The sequence below is a fragment of the Eucyclogobius newberryi genome, unplaced genomic scaffold, assembly GCF_026437365.1.
Source record: "Eucyclogobius newberryi isolate DKJ021-1_F unplaced genomic scaffold, fEucNew1.0.hap1 SCAF_5, whole genome shotgun sequence".
Classification (NCBI taxonomy): Eukaryota; Metazoa; Chordata; class Actinopteri; order Gobiiformes; family Gobiidae; genus Eucyclogobius; species Eucyclogobius newberryi.
This window is the reverse complement of record NW_027316167.1, coordinates 42,319,508-42,336,586: the sequence shown is the minus strand read 5'-3', so window position 1 is coordinate 42,336,586 and position 17,079 is coordinate 42,319,508. Positions and strand designations below refer to the sequence as shown.

Below are 17,079 nucleotides of genomic sequence, written 5' to 3'. Positions count from 1 at the left end.
GGAGCAGCAGGAGGAGGAGCAGCAGGAGGAGGAGCAGCAGGAGGAGCAGCAGGAGGAGGAGCAGCAGGAGGAGGAGCAGCAGGAGGAGGAGCAGGAGGAGGAGGAGCAGGAGGAGCAGCAGCCCTTACATTTGACTCTAAACCCCCAAAGCCAAGACAGAAACGAGAGACACTAAAGTCCTGTTGTTTTTAATGGAATGATTCATTACAGTTCATTTGAGTCAAAGTTGATCCCACATCAACTTAAATCGGCATTTTTTTAGTTTTCAGAAAAATATTACATCTCCATAAAATATAAGCTGATGATTTTAGTCCAACTCTAAAATGTGTTGAAGTTTAAAGGGGGCGGAGCCTCACTTTCCATTCTTCACACTGAGCATTTTCCCCTGAAACAAGAGTGAACAACACAAACACAGACTTTAGTTTTAATACAAAGTGATTTGTCTAAAGTATAAAGTAGCTATAGTTAAAAACTGTTTATCACATTTGCATATAATGAGATCAAACTGGGCGGAGCAAAGACCATGTCACAAAAGAAAACATCTTGACAGTAAAAAGAGCACTGGATACTGCAGTACTGCGGTACTGCAGTATTGCAGTATCCAGTAGAGTCAATACTGCAGTACTGCGATACTGCAGTACTGCGATACTGCAGTACTGCGATACTGCAGTATTGCAGTATCCAGTAGAGTCAATACTGCAGTACTGCGATATTGCAGTACTGCAGTACTGCAGTATTGCAGTACTGGATACTGCAGCACTTGGATACTGCAGTATCGCAGTGGATACTGCAGTATCGCAGTACTAGATACAAAAATCACTGACTTTTTTTAAAACAATTACTTTTCTGACAAAATTTCTGATCTGAAAGTCAGAACTCTGATGTAAAGTACAAGTACAAGTACACTGAACGTGTCGTACTTGGATCATAGTCTCCAGTTTGATGGCGTCCGCTGCAAACTTGCGGATCCCGTCGCTCAGCTTCTCCACGGCCATGCGGTCCTCGTTGTGCTGCCAGCGAAAGGACTTCTCGTCCAGGTGAATCTTCTCCAGCTCACAGCTCTTAGCTGCACAACAACAACAACAACAACAACAACAACAACAACAACAACGTAGAGTTAGAACAGGACATGCTCCTGCACTGGTCACTCCGTCATGCAGTTATGGTAAAGTTGCTTTATCTGGGCTCAGTTACTGTCACAACTTTACTCAGAGATCAACCTGAGACGTGGAAACAAACAGGACAAAGGAAACTGTAAATCAGACAAAAGTCAAAACTACAGAGTCTCAGCTTCTCAAAAAGTCCAGACAATTGTCTAAAAGCTCCAGACCAACTCTTCCAGGACCGTCCCGAAAGTGTCTCCTTTAAACTCTTTAGATGATTGACTGACTGAAGCGAGGGGCTGTGTCCATACTGAGACCGCCCTCTGACCATCGCCAGGACAACGAGACGTTAAGGTGTCGAGGGCGTCCAGGAGCCCCCCCCTCATGCTCGCTGCTGCTCCGTGTGACACAAGTCGCTCTGTGCGCTCTGCAGATTAACGCCTTTTTAATTAAATATGTAAATTAAACCGAATGATGGAGGCAATAGAAATAGCTTTTTGTAATGGAATGACTTGATTTACTGGAGTCATGGTGGCAGCCCGGCTTAGAGGCTTCTGCTTCTCTAGAGAGCTTCCTGGAGGAACAGAAGCTGAAGCGTCACAAACACTTCGACACGAGTACGAGGCACAGCTCCTGATATGAGCCTTTCAATGGAACGCTCTTAAAGGCGTTCCAGGAAAAAGGCGTGGTTACCTTTGTCGGCGTGGAGCATCTGTGGCACGGCGCTGTGGTCCTGGTCGAGCTCGGCCAACAGTGAGGGAGAGATGGTGAGGAGGTCACAGCCCGCCAGAGCCTTCACCTCCCCCGTGTTCCTGAAGGAGGCGCCCATCACCACCGTGCTGTAGCCAAACTTCTTATAATAGTTGTAGATCTTTGTGACGCTGACCACACCTGAGGTCACAAAGGAGACGTGTCATCACATGGAACACAAATGCAGCTAAGGATTAAAGATGGAGCGGCCTCCTGCTGGTGCCAGAGTCAGGACTAAACATGGACCGGCCTCTTGCTGGTGCCAGAGTGAGGACTAAACATGGACCGGACTCCTGCTGGTGCCAGAGTCAGGACTAAACATGGACCGGCCTCCTGCTGGTGCCAGAGTGAGGACTAAACATGGAGCAGCCTCCTGCTGGTGCCAGAGTCAGGACTAAACATGGTCCGGCCTCCTGCTGGTGCCAGAGTCAGGACTAAACATGGAGCAGCCTCCTGCTGGTGCCAGAGTCAGGACTAAACATGGTCCGGCCTCCTGCTGGTGCCAGAGTCAGGACTAAACATGGAGCAGCCTCCTGCTGGTGCCAGAGTCAGGACTAAACATGGTCCGGCCTCCTGCTGGTGCCAGAGTCGGGACTAAACATGGACCGGCCTCCTGCTGGTGCCAGAGTCGGGACTAAACGTGGACCGGCCTCCTGCTGGTGCCAGAGTCAGGACTAAACATGGTCCGGCCTCCTGCTGGTGCCAGAGTCAGGACTAAACATGGACCGGCCTCCTGCTGGTGCCAGAGTCAGGACTAAACATGGACCGGCCTCCTGCTGGTGCCAGAGTCGGGACTAAACGTAGACCGGCCTCCTGCTGGTGCCAGAGTCAGGACTAAACATGGACCGGCCTCCTGCTGGTGCCAGAGTCGGGACTAAACGTGGACCGGCCTCCTGCTGGTGCCAGAGTCAGGACTAAACGTGGACCGGCCTCCTGCTGGTGCCAGAGTCAGGACTAAACGTGGACCGGCCTCCTGCTGGTGCCAGAGTCAGGACTAAACGTGGACCGGCCTCCTGCTGGTGCCAGAGTCAGGACTAAACGTGGACCGGCCTCCTGCTGGTGCCAGAGTCAGGACTAAACGTGGACCTGCCTCCTGCTGGTGCCAGAGTCAGGACTAAACATGGAGAATTCAGTTTAAAGCAGCTAAAATCTGGAACAGTCGTCCTGAAGATGTGACCGCTGTGCGACTGAAATAATATTATTTGCTCTCTTCATCTTTACCCCCTGATGCGTCTCCTTTTGGCACTGAACAGGATTGTTACAGAACATGACTTCCACCTGCACTTACGCCCATGTGGAGCATGTATCACAGGTCACTCCTTGAACCGACCGGTCCTAAGTGACGAGAGCGGTTCAGAAGCCCCTTATGAACAGAGAGACTCCAAGGCCAGTTACGTCGCCCAGATTAGCGTCACCGGGGCCCCATCCTGGAGCCAGGCCTGGGATGGGTGCTCCACGGTGAGCGTCTGGTGGCCGGGTCTTTCCCCACGGGGCCCAGCCGGGCACAGCCTGAACGAGCGACGTGGGGCCGTCCTCCCGTGGGGCCACCACCCGCAGGAGGATCCATAAGGGGCCGGTGCAGAGAGATCTGGGCGGCAGTCGACGGCAGGGGCCTCGGCGACCAAATCTCCAGACATAGAACCCGCCTCTGGGGACGTGGAACATCACCTCGCTGGGGGGGAAAGAGCCTGAGCTTGTGCGGGAGGTTGAGCGATATCAACTAGACATAGTCAGCCTCACCTCCAGCACAGTTTGTGCTCTGGAACCATCTCCTCCAGAGGGGCTGGAGGCTCCACTTCTCTGGTGCTGCCCGCGGGGAGAGGCGGGGCTGGTGTGGGCTTGACAAGAGGGCCACGTCCCTGCGCTGTCAGGTGGGGGACAGGTCCCTTACTGTTGTCGGCCTACGGGCTGAACAGCAGTGCAGAGGACCCGGCCTTCTTGGGGACTCGGTTGTTCTGGTGGGGGACTTAAACGCCCACGTGGGCAATGACAGTGACACCTGGAGAGGGGCGGAGCCTCGATCTAAACCCGAGCGGTGTTCAGTTATTGGACTTCTGTGCCACGGATTGTCCAGAACGAACACCATGTTCAAGCACAAGGTCCATCAGTGCACATGGCACCAGGACACAGGTCGGAGATCAACCGATCGACTTTATTGTCGTGACCTCCTCGCTCATCTGCCTGAAGAGTGGCTCCAGCTCCAGTCTCCCTCACGTCTGAGAGTGGGATCTCTCCTTCACTGGAACTCCTCCAGGTTTCTACGCGTTTTTCCCAAAGAGGTTTTTTTGTAGTTTTTCCTGGCCGAGAAGGAGAGTCTAAGGACAGAGGACCCTGGGACATCGTCAACTGTTGTGATTTTGGGCCTTACAAAAATAAATTGATTTGATCCGGCCTCGGGTGAAGAGAGGGGCGGAGCTGTAGAGCACCACCTGGTGGTGAGTGGGATCTGCTGGCGCAGGAGGAAGCCGGAGCACATTGTGAGGGTCTGTTGGGAAGGTCTTGCGGAGCCCTCTTGGCCTCCACAGAGAAAGTGTAGGTGACATGCTCCATTACAGGGGTGTCCAAAGGTTTTTCATATAATATATGGTATAATGTCAAAATGCTTGAACGTTTCCAATTTACAGTAAAAGGTTTTGGCCCCCGGGTCGTAGTTTGAACACTCTCGCTTCATTATAAAACACTAAATCAACTGAAATGTCGGCCATGAAATAGAAGATAACTGGGTTAGCATCCAGGATATATGGGTCTAAAATGTCCATATGGGGCACCGCTCACAGGAACACACATGTGTTCATGCAGCTTTGACAAGGCCCTTTTAGTAGTGTCCTCACACGCACCATTAGCATGAGTTGTGCTCACTAAAAGGCCAGGTTTACCTGGGTCTTGGTGGGGCTCGTAGCTCTTGTGCTCGTTCTCCTTGTACCAGTCCAGGATGCGGCCCACAAATGGAGAGATGAGGGTGACTTTAGCCTCTGCACAGGCCACGGCCTGAGCAAAGGAGAACAGCAGCGTCATGTTACAGTGGACACCATGTTTCTCCTCCAGCTCTCTGGAACAGACAATGGCACAAAACGCTCAAATACTACAGTGTGTACCACATTCTGTAACATACAGCATTCTATCTGCACGTTACTTAATGATGCTTTTGGTTGGTTTGTAAAGACATGCTTACTGGCGTCTTGAAAAAATATAACGTGAGATGGAGAACATAAAGTAATTGCAGAGTGACACGCCCATTAACCTGCCGACAGGTGCATTAGGGCTGAAAAGTGACTGGACACAGGACTAAATATTAGGCATTTTGTTATTCCACATCAATCATCATTTTAGGAAAGGCTAAAGGGATCTCCACGTCTCAGGTCCCATCGCTCCAATCACACTTTTATATGATGGCAATACGCCGACTACGGAGGATTTGACAGTAATAACATATGTATAGCCCTTTGTCATGTAGAGCCGTGGGGTCAGGGTTCATAAAAGCCCTGCTCTAGAGCCATGCTGAGCAGGTGAAGAGTGGTTGTGCAGGTCGTACGGGCTGTGGTATAGAAGACATACCTTCCAGCCTGGATTCCCTCCCAGGTGGATGACAGCTTGATGAGCACACGGCGTTTGTCGATACCCGCCTCTTCATACAGAGCAATGAGCCTCAGGGCTTTGGCTACCATCTCGTCTTTGTCAAAAGATAATCTGCAAAGTCACAAAAGATACAACCAGCAATAAATGCCAAGCTTTGACAGTCATAATAAAGCCCGAGTAGACTCAATTGTTCATAGACAGTGTAGTCTTTGATTGGAGGCCGTGTGTGACCGACCTGGCGTCCACCTCTGTCGAGACCCGGCCTGGGACCTTCTTGAGAATCTCCAGGCCAAAGCTGACGAACAGCTTGTCCATGGTGTGAGCGACCTGTTCCTCTTCGGTCCTGCAGAGACATGAAAGTGTGTTGTGAGTACATGAGGAGGACACTTCAGCCTCGAGGCTCTGACAGTCACACGCACACATCCTTTCAACTGTTTATAAGAGCTAGATTTAAAAAAAAGGTTGAAATAGCGATCATCTTCATGAAGAACTACATCCCACAGGGGTTTAGTGGTGAACGTACCCGCCTTTGGCAGTGCCATACTTGATGGCTTGGTCGAGCAGCGGCTGGTAGGCCGGCATCTTGGCAGCAGCCAGGATGAGCGAGGGGTTTGTGGTGGCATCCTGAGGCTTGTACTGCTCAATAGCTGCAAAACAATCAGGAACATCATTAAGACTACTTCAAATGTAAAGTGATTAAAACCCACATGTGTTCTACACAAAAACACACAACCAGCCACAATTCCATCTTCATTATGCCTCCACTTTTAAATGAGTTCTGAAGCACACACACACAACATATTTGTGTAATTACGGTTATTTTTAGCAGACGTATGGGCCCCTATAGCTGTCCAAAGCACTTATTCTATATTTAGAAGCCCAATTAGAGCTTGACAAGACACGAAACTAAGAATGCAATGCCAAAGAGAGTTATGATTTGCATATTACAAATATACCGCTACACTTGATTAGGAAATAAACTGTACAGAAAAAGTTTGACAGAAATCCATGCTTGCAGGTCAGTGAGAGCTTGAGCACACGTGTGACCAGTGACATCACATGCTGCAGGACCATCATGCATTTAGACTGGACTGGAACTCACTGCAGACCCAGACCTCACACTCCAAGATGATCGTGACATTTTGTATGAACTACAGAGCATTTGCCTCTGTTTCTGAAGGTGCTGTTGCGGCTCTACAAGTACAAGTACGTGTTACGTCACGTGGGACGGCATCAGCAGGACAAGAAGCTCTTCCACAGCAAGCGTGCCTGACAGAACCTCCAGTCCTTAACGCAACAGGCGTCTCATGGTAACATCCCCAGAACGCTGAGGCCTGTGTTCACATGCACTTTGAAATGAGCTGTGAGTGTGTGTGTGTGCATATGTGTGTGTGCGCATGTGTGCGTGTGTGTGTGAGTGTGCGTGTGCGTGTGAGTGTGTTCGTGCAGTCAATAGCAGCAACAGTTTTGATTGAATTTTCAATAAGGCAAGAGCAGAGTTTTGCAAGATGACCAAACATCAGTTGGGTAAGACGGAGTTTTTACAGTGTTGTAACGAGAGTGTGTAATGTGTGTAGTGTGTGTAGTGTGTGTGAGGAAGTGACTGTCGGGAACTGCACAAAGGACTTATTCAACCGCGTTATTTCAGAAAACTGCTTAGAATAGAATGTTGTAACGTCACACGAACAAACTGTGGGAAAGAATTTAAAGTAAATAGAATGATTTAATAGTCGGTTGCATCAAAAGAGCACTTTAATATATGAGGTTTGTTTTGAAGCGTTACACACGGGGGTAGTGCACACACAAACACAGGTACAGAGAGTGATACACACAATAAATACAAGAAAATACTCTTGCTGCTTCTTATGTGACATTTGTAATCATTATGAATATAGACCAATAGATGATAGTCCTTTAAGGTGCATCAGACGCACAGCGTTGTACGCCTTTACGGCCCAGAACAACAAGCAGGACATTTGTGTTAAATTAGGCCATAAGTAACGCTAAGATTAAGATGAAACATTTCCGGCTCTAATATCTTCCAACGTTGTCAAAAAGTGTCTGGAGATGTTTGTGGAAAATACATGTCCATTAAAATGATGTGTCCTGTGTCGTCATCGTCGTCATCATCATCATCATCCTCATCCTCATCATCCAGAGGTTTAGGTTCAGGTCCGGACCTAATGAGTCCGGACCTAAACCATGCCATATTTACATAATGTTACAACAGCATAACACAAGACACTTGGCTAAATTAAGTTGAAGACACTTGCACAAGGACAACTATCAAACACAAGGCTTAACTGCAGAGTGAAATAAACTCAACTTGTCTGCTTTATTCACTGTTTTTAACAGAAGTTACAACTTACAAATCACAAGCTACTAGCTAAGACTCAACTCAACAACAAGAGCATGTTGAGTATTGTTGACAGAGTCAGTCTGGGTCAAGGGTCAAAGTAGCTGTTTCATCTGATACAATGTTTTGCCTTTAGACACATTTCCATCTTTAATGTTCAGATCCATTGGCATCAAAAGTCAGATAAAACCTTCAAACAGACAAAACACCAGTGTAAATAATGAAGTCACAGTGTAAAATAACAGAGTTACAAAAACTAGCATAAATGTCAACTTGAATCACTATAAAGCATCAACTTAGCAGTATCAAAAGTAGAATATGAAAATATTTTACACAACAAATCAAAATAATACATCATATTAGCAGCATTAAACACCAGACCATATTTAACTGTAGAATACAAATACAAAATACTAATACAAAATATAAACTCCAATTAATGAATGCAGCAATTAAGCAATATTACTTTACTTTGTATTTACTTAATGCCAAATATATCACAACAACATAACACCAAAGACCACGCTGACCCCGCCCCTTTAACCATCACAACATCGCACTCGGCGGCCACAGCTTAAACAGTTCAGATAAAGCCAGCGATCTTACCGGCTTCACTTCAGTGTTCACGTGTGGATACACGGTTCACTTCAGTGTTCACGTGTGGATACACGGTTCACTTCAGTGTTCACGTGTGGATACACGGTTCACTTCAGTGTTCACGTGTGGATACACGGTTCACTTCAGTGTTCACGTGTGGATACACGGTTCACTTCAGTGTTCACGTGTGGATACACGGTTCACTTCAGTGTTCACGTGTGGATACACGGTTCACTTCAGTGTTCACGTGTGGATACACGGTTCTGTCTCTTGCATCTTTAAACTTATTTCGCCGGCTTCAACTTCTGCCCTGAAGACGCGTGCGTCACTAATTAGGGTCCGTGTGCGACATTGACAGCAGCGCATGGCAGTGTTTACGTCTTTTCCAGCGCAAATTTAAGATGGTTTAGATTCTAGAACAAAAACGATATAGTATGAGTGCTATATTTTTTTTATGAGTCCAGAACCGAATCACCGGGGTTTCATTTTTTTTGGACCTGAACCGAAAAGTTTTTACAAGTCCAGATCCGGTCCGTCGTAGCAGTACGCATCCCTACATGACATAAATAATCTTGTTGCATCAATAGTAAATACTGATTGTTTTGCTATGCAATTATTAAATTGCTGTACAAATTTGAAAGATGAACAGATTGTTGCTGTAAAGAGAACGTGCTTCATCTGAGCCGGATGAGAATATGGCTAAATCACAACATTAATACAGCTTTTGTTTTATTGCCAAAATGTCTGATTATCCATTTCTTGACATTCTAAAATTAATAATTTGACTTTGTGCCTTACGTTGTGCATCAAAACACCGTTATGACTTTACTGTACCAACTGTACCAACTATACCAACTATACCAACTGTACCAACTGTACCAACTATACTAACTGTACCAACTGTACCAACTGTACCAACTGTACCAACTGTACCAACTGTACCAACTGTACCAACTGTACCAACTGTACAATTGTACAAAGGAGATAATGCTGCCTTTGTTACTCCCACAGGATTCTGCACCGTCATCCTGAGAGGACAAAACATGCAACACTGCTCCTCATCCACTAGTGTTGAGAAACTCCTGCGTGCAGAGGAGGAGGAGACGACTCCTGCGTGCAGAGGAGGAGGAGACGACTCCTGCGTGCAGAGGAGGAGGAGACGACTCCTGCGTGCAGAGGAGGAGGAGGAGACTCCTGCGTGCAGAGGAGGAGGAGGAGACTCCTGCGTGCAGAGGAGGAGGAGGAGACTCCTGCGTGCAGAGGAGGAGGAGGAGACTCCTGCGTGCAGAGGAGGAGGAGGAGACTCCTGCGTGCAGCGGAGGAGGAGGAGACTCCTATACTAAACTAATCTATATAATCCACTTTATCTCCTGAAATTTTAGAGAAACATTTTTTATATAAAAAAAAAAAAAAATACATTATTCTTTTTGTCTGGTATTTTAAAACTTGCCCTTTCAGCTTGTTGTATTCAAAGTTTCCTGGCTAATCATTGTTTAAATGTTCCCGCTCTCATATTATTTTTGTTTGGTATTAATGAGCAATTTCTAATCTATTTCCTGTGAGGTCAGATCATTAATATCTCCTCTTTATCTTTTTAATTTCCTCTAGTATTTGATTTTTTTCTGATGCCATTTGGTCGATTGTAAATGATTTTACTTTCATCAATTTACTAATGTTATAATAAATACTCTGACTCTCTGGAAACACAACAGATACAAGAACTACACAAACATGAACCATCGTAATGAACGGCCCGTGAGAGGCTCCTGGTACAAATCATCTCAAAAGAATTGGATACACTCCCTCCCCCTGACCACTACACTCCCTCCCCCTGACCACTACACTCCCTCCCCCTGACCACTACACTCACTCCCCCTGACCACTACACTCACTCCCCCTGACCACTACACTCACTCCCCCTGACCACTACACTCACTCCCCCTGACCACTACACTCACTCCCCCTGACCACTACACTCACTCCCCCTGACCACTACACTCACTCCCCCTGACCACTACACTCACTCCCCCTGACCACTACACTCACTCCCCCTGACCACTACACTCACTCCCCACTTTATTTGTAGAGAACAGTTCATAGAAAAGTAACAAAGCGTTCGCAATAGTAAAAACAAGTCTGTGTCATCTCATGTGCACAGAGGAGGAGGAAACAGAGGAGGAGGAAACAGAGGAGGAGGAAACAGGAGGAGGAAAGAGGAGGAGGAAACAGAGGAGGAGGAAACAGAGGAGGAGGAAACAGAGGAGGAGGAAATGATCTGCTTCTGTCCATGATTATTTCATTATAGAAAGGCCTGTTCACTGAATGCACATGCTGAAGTTACAAGGCGACAGTGCAATGAGCTACAAACTAAAGCAACGTCGTTAAAATGTAGCAATAAATACGATGACGGTCTTATAAAAGATCAGAAGTCACGAATTGCCGTTTGTTAGCCATGTAGCAGGCTAGCGTTAGCGTAGAGTGCAGAACACACACCCACCCGCTTAACGACACCGCGGTCATTAGCGTTAGCTCCGGCGGCTAGCACGTTAGCCCGGCCGCGTAAACCGGGGATGTCCGTGCATTTACCGTTAAAGTCGCCCGTATCCGCCACCACCACGGTGTACTGCTTGAGCTGGTTGAGCGCAGACTCCATTTTTCTCCGTTTGTCCGGGGATGTGCTCGACATGATGAGGCCGGGACAGAGGAGCTCTTTTATACCGCACAGAGGACACGTGAGGCGGCGTGGTATGTGTGACAGCGGCGGTGACGTCAGGAGCGCGCGGCCCTCACGAGAACGCACGGGGAGGCAGCGCGCGCGTCTGTAGAATGCATCCCTAATTAACAGTGACTTGATTAAAGTTACAATTTTCTGCAATCTGCAATTTTTAATATCTGGTCAAGAGAAAGGACGAGATCAAAAACTGGGGGGGCCGGGCCCTGGAGGGGGGGGGCACTGGGGGGGCCGGGCCCTGGAGGGGGGGGCCGGGTAGAGCTGTGGCTGGGCACGGAAGTTGATGTGTTTTTTTTAAATGTTATGTTATTTTTTAAAGCCTGTCCGTGAGCCCCGCCCCTGTCGGTTGCCATTTTTCAAAATTGCCTAAAATTGCTGTTTTGTTGTACTATTTTTTCTCTTAAAAAGAAGAAGAAGGAAGAGTTGAATACAGAACACAAAATAAGAACACAAGTAGACATCAACTCTACATCAAAATAAACAAAACCTCGGCATATTTAAATCAAAATTAAAGTCCCATTTCGTCCAGTCTGTCAAATGCGTGTGTTTCAAAGTGAAGTGTGAATGCCACTGTAACATTGGTCTGTTACTGATGTCAGTCCTGTCCTTGATCTTTGGTGAGGTTTGTGTCTTGTGTTTTCCTGCCGCCAAAGGTATCCATGTAGTGTGACCATGGCAGGAGTTCTAACAGGACAAAGATAATGTGTTGCTGTGCGGCCCGGTGCTGCCTCGAGTGCTTGAGCAGCACACATGCCAGGCTCAATGTCGTGAGTGTGAATCCTGGCGCCAACAATTTACTGCATATCTTCCCTTCTCTCTCATCCCCATTTCATGTTGAGGTGTCCTGACCAATGAACCTACGGGCCATAAAATACTAGGAAAAAGTTAAAAATAAAAAAGAATAGTTTGCCTCATGACAACCACAATTTCTCACACATTTAGCATTTCCCTGTGAATAATGGGAACTTTGACAAAAGATTTATGTGAAAAAGTGTTCCCCATTAAGATGTACTTATATTATCCCATTCTTCGTCAGTAAAAAAGTACCATCTCTTCCCTGTTTAATTTTAATATACATAGTAGAGCGTCTGTCTAATTCATTAATATATTTATATAGTTTCAATATTAATCCTCTTGAAAGTTCTTATATATAAGCCTTGATACATATTTCACTCAGAGGGTTATAATGGTCATGACTTTGTTTAACTTCTTGGTTATAATTAGCTCCTTATTTGTAAAAACCTATAAAAGGATTCTTCTCATCAAAGCTTTTCATGTGATTCTCTTTTACATCTGGTGAAAAATGTTTAGACCTTTTGTACTCCAGACCTTAAGTTCTATTTGGTACAAAACCTTTGGTCATAAAGTTTTACCAGTTTAAGATTGTAACATCTTTGTTTAGTTTGTTTGTTCTGATCAGCTCCTTCCATGTTGTAAGAACAGATTTTACCCAGGGATTCTTAACTTCCTCAAAATGACTCAAGCGCCTGTCATCTGCAGTAAGACCTGTACAGGAACCTCAGGCACCACATGACTCTCAGTATAAGACCTGTACAGGAACCTCAGGCACCACATGACTCTCAGTATAAGACCTGTACAGGAACCTCAGGCACCACATTACTCTCAGTATAAGACCTGTACAGGAACCTCAGGCACCACATGACTCTCAGTATAAGACCTGTACAGGAACCTCAGGCACCACATTACTCTCAGTATAAGACCTGTACAGGAACCTCAGGCACCACATGACTCTCAGTATAAGACCTGTACAGGAACCCCCGGCACCACATGACTCTCAGTATAAGACCTGTACAGGAACCCCCGGCACCACATGACTCTCAGTATAAGACCTGTAGAGGAACCCCCGACACCACATGACTCTCAGTATAAGACCTGTACAGGAACCTCAGGCACCACATGACTCTCAGTATAAGGCCTGTACAGGAACCCCCGGCACCACATGACTCTCAGTATAAGACCTGTACAGGAACCCCCGGCACCACATGACTCTCAGTATAAGACCCGTACAGGAACCCCCGGCACCACATGACTCTCAGTATAAGACCTGTACAGGAACCCCCGGCACCACATGACTGTCCACTATGAGACCTGTACAGGAACCCCCGGCACCACATTACTCTCAGTATAAGACCTGTACAGGAACCCCCGGCACCACATGACTCTCAGTATAAGACCTGTACAGGAACCCCCGGCACCACATGACTCTCAGTATAAGGCCTGTACAGGAACCCCAGACACCACATGACTCTCAGTATAAGACCTGTACAGGAACCCCAGGCACCACATGACTCTCAGTATAAGACCTGTACAGGAACCCCAGGCACCACACGACTCTCAGTATAAGACCTGTACAGGAACCCCAGGCACCACATGACTCTCAGTATGAGACCTGTACAGGAACCCCCGGCACCACATTAGTCTCAGTATGAGACCTGTACAGGAACCCCCGGCACCATATTACTCTCAGTATAAGACCTGTACAGGAACCCTCTGCACCACATGACTCTCAGTATAAGACCTGTACAGGAATCCCCGGCACCACATTACTCTCAGTATAAGACCTGTACAGGAACCCCCGGCACCACATGACTTTCAGTATAAGACCTGTACAGGAACCCCCGGCACCACATGACTCTCAGTATAAGACCTGTACAGGAACCCCCGGCACCACAGTACTCTCATTATAAGACCTGTACAGGAACCCCCGGCACCACATGACTCTCAATATAAGACCTGTACAGGAACCCCCGGCACCACTTGACTCTCACTATGAGACCTGTACAGGAACCCCCGGCACCACATGACTCTCAGTATAAGACCTGTACAGGAACCCCCGGCACCACATGACTCTCAGTATAAGACCTGTACTGGAACCCCCGGCACCACATGACTCTCAGTATAAGACCTGTACAGGAACCCCCGGCACCACATTACTCTCAGTATAAGACCTGTACAGGAACCCCCGGCACCACAGTACTCTCAGTATAAGACCTGTACAGGAACCCCCGGCACCACATTACTCTCAGTATAAGACCTGTACAGGAACCCCCGGCACCACATGACTCTCAGTATAAGACCTGTACAGGAACCCCCGGCACCACATTACTCTCAGTATAAGACCTGTACAGGAACCCCCGGCACCACATTACTCTCAGTATAAGACCTGTACAGGAACCCCCGGCACCACATGACTCTCATTATAAGACCTGTACAGGAACCCCAGGCACCACATTACTCTCAGTATAAGACCTGTAGAGGAACCCCCGGCACCACATTACTCTCAGTATAAGACCTGTACAGGAACCCCCGGCACCACATTACTCTCAGTATAAGACCTGTACAGGAACCCCCGGCACCACATGACTCTCAGTATAAGACCTGTACAGGAACCCCCGGCACCACATGACTGTCCACTATGAGACCTGTACAGGAACCCCCGGCACCACATTACTCTCAGTATAAGACCTGTACAGGAACCCCCGGCACCACATGACTCTCAGTATAAGACCTGTACAGGAACTACAGGCACCACATTACTCTCAGTATAAGACCTGTACAGGAACCCCCGGCACCACATTACTCTCAGTATAAGACCTGTACAGGAACCCCCGGCACCACATTACTCTCAGTATAAGACCTGTACAGGAACCCCCGGCACCACATTACTCTCAGTATAAGACCTGTACAGGAACCCCCGGCACCACATGACTCTCAGTATAAGACCTGTACAGGAACCCCCGGCACCACATTACTCTCAGTATAAGACCTGTACAGGAACCCCCGGCACCACATGGCTCTCAGTCAGTGCGTTTACAGGCAAACAAAAAAAACGAATAGTTGCTTTAATCCGATACAATCAGACATCTTCGTGTGCATGTAAACACCTTACTCCGATAGAAATCGGCGTTCAAAATCTCAGATTGAGACACCCAGATTATGCGATTGCGTAATTGCACTGGAACTAGACAAGGCTTGTGTGCATGCTCCACGACCCACGCTGACCTATGACCCCGGAACAAAACCATACAAGGAAGAACAAAACCATACAAGGAAGAACAAAACCATACCAGGAAGCCAGCCGCTTACAAGGAGGAACACAACACCAGGGTTAGCGTGCACTTTATCTGCACAAGAACTAACGCGGACATTACATAAGAGATGAACAAAACTATCCATCTTGCTGTTGTGCGCATGACAGTTGTTTATATGTGACACAAAAGGTCAACCGGAATGGGGGGGCGTATTAGTCCACTGAAACAATGCATATCACCACCTAGTGTTAAGAGGACGACGTCGCCCTCTACATGTATTTATCCATTTTCCCACAAATCCAATCTCCCACATTTACACACAGATGAGTGCATGTAACTACACACAGAGTTTATGCACAAACCAGAGCAAACATGGAGCACAAAGTCTGACGTCAAAAACAAATGATCACCAGAGTTCGGAGGAATCAATCAATCAATCAATCAAACTTCATTTGTAGAGCACACTTCATACAAAAGTAACCGAAAGTGTCCACAATAGTAAAAACAAGTCAGTGTAATCCCTCATTTGTCCAGGAGTGTTCCATATATATACGTTATACACAACGTATATTTACAACGGCTTCCCCGATCTGAACCCAAGCGGTGTTCAGTTATTGGACGTCTGTGCTAGCTACGGACTGTCCATAACGAACACCATGTTCAAGCACAAGGTCCATCAGTGCACGTGGCACCAGGACACAGGTCGGAGATCAACCGATCGCCTGAATGATTTGACCTCTGGCCGCTTGTCTTTGACACTCTGGTGGAGAGTTGGATCCGCTGGCGGAGGAGGAAGCCAGACAGACTTGGCAAACCCAAGTGCATTGTGAGGGTCTGTTGGGATTGTCTTGCGGAGGAGTCCTTTGTCCCCAGGGTCTTCAACTCACACCTCAGGGAGATCTTCTCCCAGATCCTGGGGACATTGAGTCCGAGTGGACCATGTCCTTGAACTCCATTGTCAATGCGGCTGCTCAGAGCTGTGGTCACAAGGTCTCAGGTGCCTGTTGTGGCGGCAACCCCCGAACCCGGCGGTGGACACCGGGATGCCGTCAGGCTGAAGAAGGAGGCGTATTAATGTATTTCTTTGACAGGGACAATGCAATCATACATAGTTATAAAACAAAGCTCGTAGCCGTTGTGATGCATACAAAGTTATAGCCAGTGCTAATTTTCAACTCCCATCCCTGGTTGGGCATTTCTACACCCAACATATAGAAAAGGCATTAAAACACATTTCCATTATTATAAATAAATCATCTTCGCAGCTCATTCCTCCTCACTCAAACACATTCACTCAAACAAATTCACTCAAACACATTCACTCAAACACATTCACTCAAACACATTCACTCAAACAAATTCACTCAAACACATTCACTCAAACACATTCACTCAAACACATTCACTCAAACACATTCACTCAAACACATTCACTCAAACACATTCACTCAAACACATTCACTCAAACACATTCACTCAAACACATTCACTCAAACACATTCACTTGGGGGTACAGTTTTAATGTTTTTTCTGGAGGTGAACATTTTTACCTCTGAGATGCACTTTATTTCAGGGGGTAATGAATTCCAGAGTTTACAGCTCTTATAGGAGAAGGTCCAAATGTCCTGCATTGTGGGATTTTAGAGTTTTGTTTTGAGGAGCCTCTTGTCACTCCTTGTTTATCATCTTGGGTGATTTTAACAAGGGGAATCTGAGCCACGAACTACCAAAGTACAGACAGTTTATAAAAGTCATGACCAGAGAGCAGAACACACTGGATCACTGATACACAACAGTAAGCCACGCCTTCCACGGCGTGGGCGGAGCCACGCTGGGCTCATCAGACCACGTCATGGTTCATCTGATCCCCACGAACAGACAGAGGCTGAAGCTCTGCAAACCTGTAGTGAGGAC

The 17,079-nt window shown here is 47.1% G+C and overlaps 1 protein-coding gene across 1 annotated transcript; it reads right to left on the bottom strand.

Moving 5' to 3' along the window:
• Positions 1–172: 172 nt before the first annotated feature.
• On the bottom strand, positions 173–11,164 carry taldo1 (transaldolase 1). The gene is made up of 8 exons (XM_072465234.1): positions 10,969–11,164; positions 5,953–6,076; positions 5,665–5,772; positions 5,409–5,540; positions 4,730–4,902; positions 1,797–1,994; positions 921–1,066; positions 173–385 (listed from the first exon to the last, which is right to left on the bottom strand). The coding sequence occupies exons 1-8, from the start codon at positions 11,066–11,068 to the stop codon at positions 353–355; spliced, it is 1,014 nt and encodes a 337-aa protein (XP_072321335.1). The 5' UTR covers positions 11,069–11,164; the 3' UTR covers positions 173–352.
• Positions 11,165–17,079: the final 5,915 nt, after the last annotated feature.

Excerpts from the sequence above, each read along its gene's own strand:
- taldo1 (XM_072465234.1), bottom strand. The coding sequence starts at position 11,068 with ATGTCGAGCACATCCCCGGACAAACGGAGAAAAATGGAGTCTGCGCTC. Across the intron at positions 6,077-10,968 it reads GGATACGGGCGACTTTAACG|CTATTGAGCAGTACAAGCCT; the intron begins GTAAATGCACGG and ends ATTGTTTTGCAG. Across the intron at positions 4,903-5,408 it reads GAGGGAATCCAGGCTGGAAG|AGAGCTGGAGGAGAAACATG; the intron begins GTATGTCTTCTA and ends TGTCTGTTCCAG.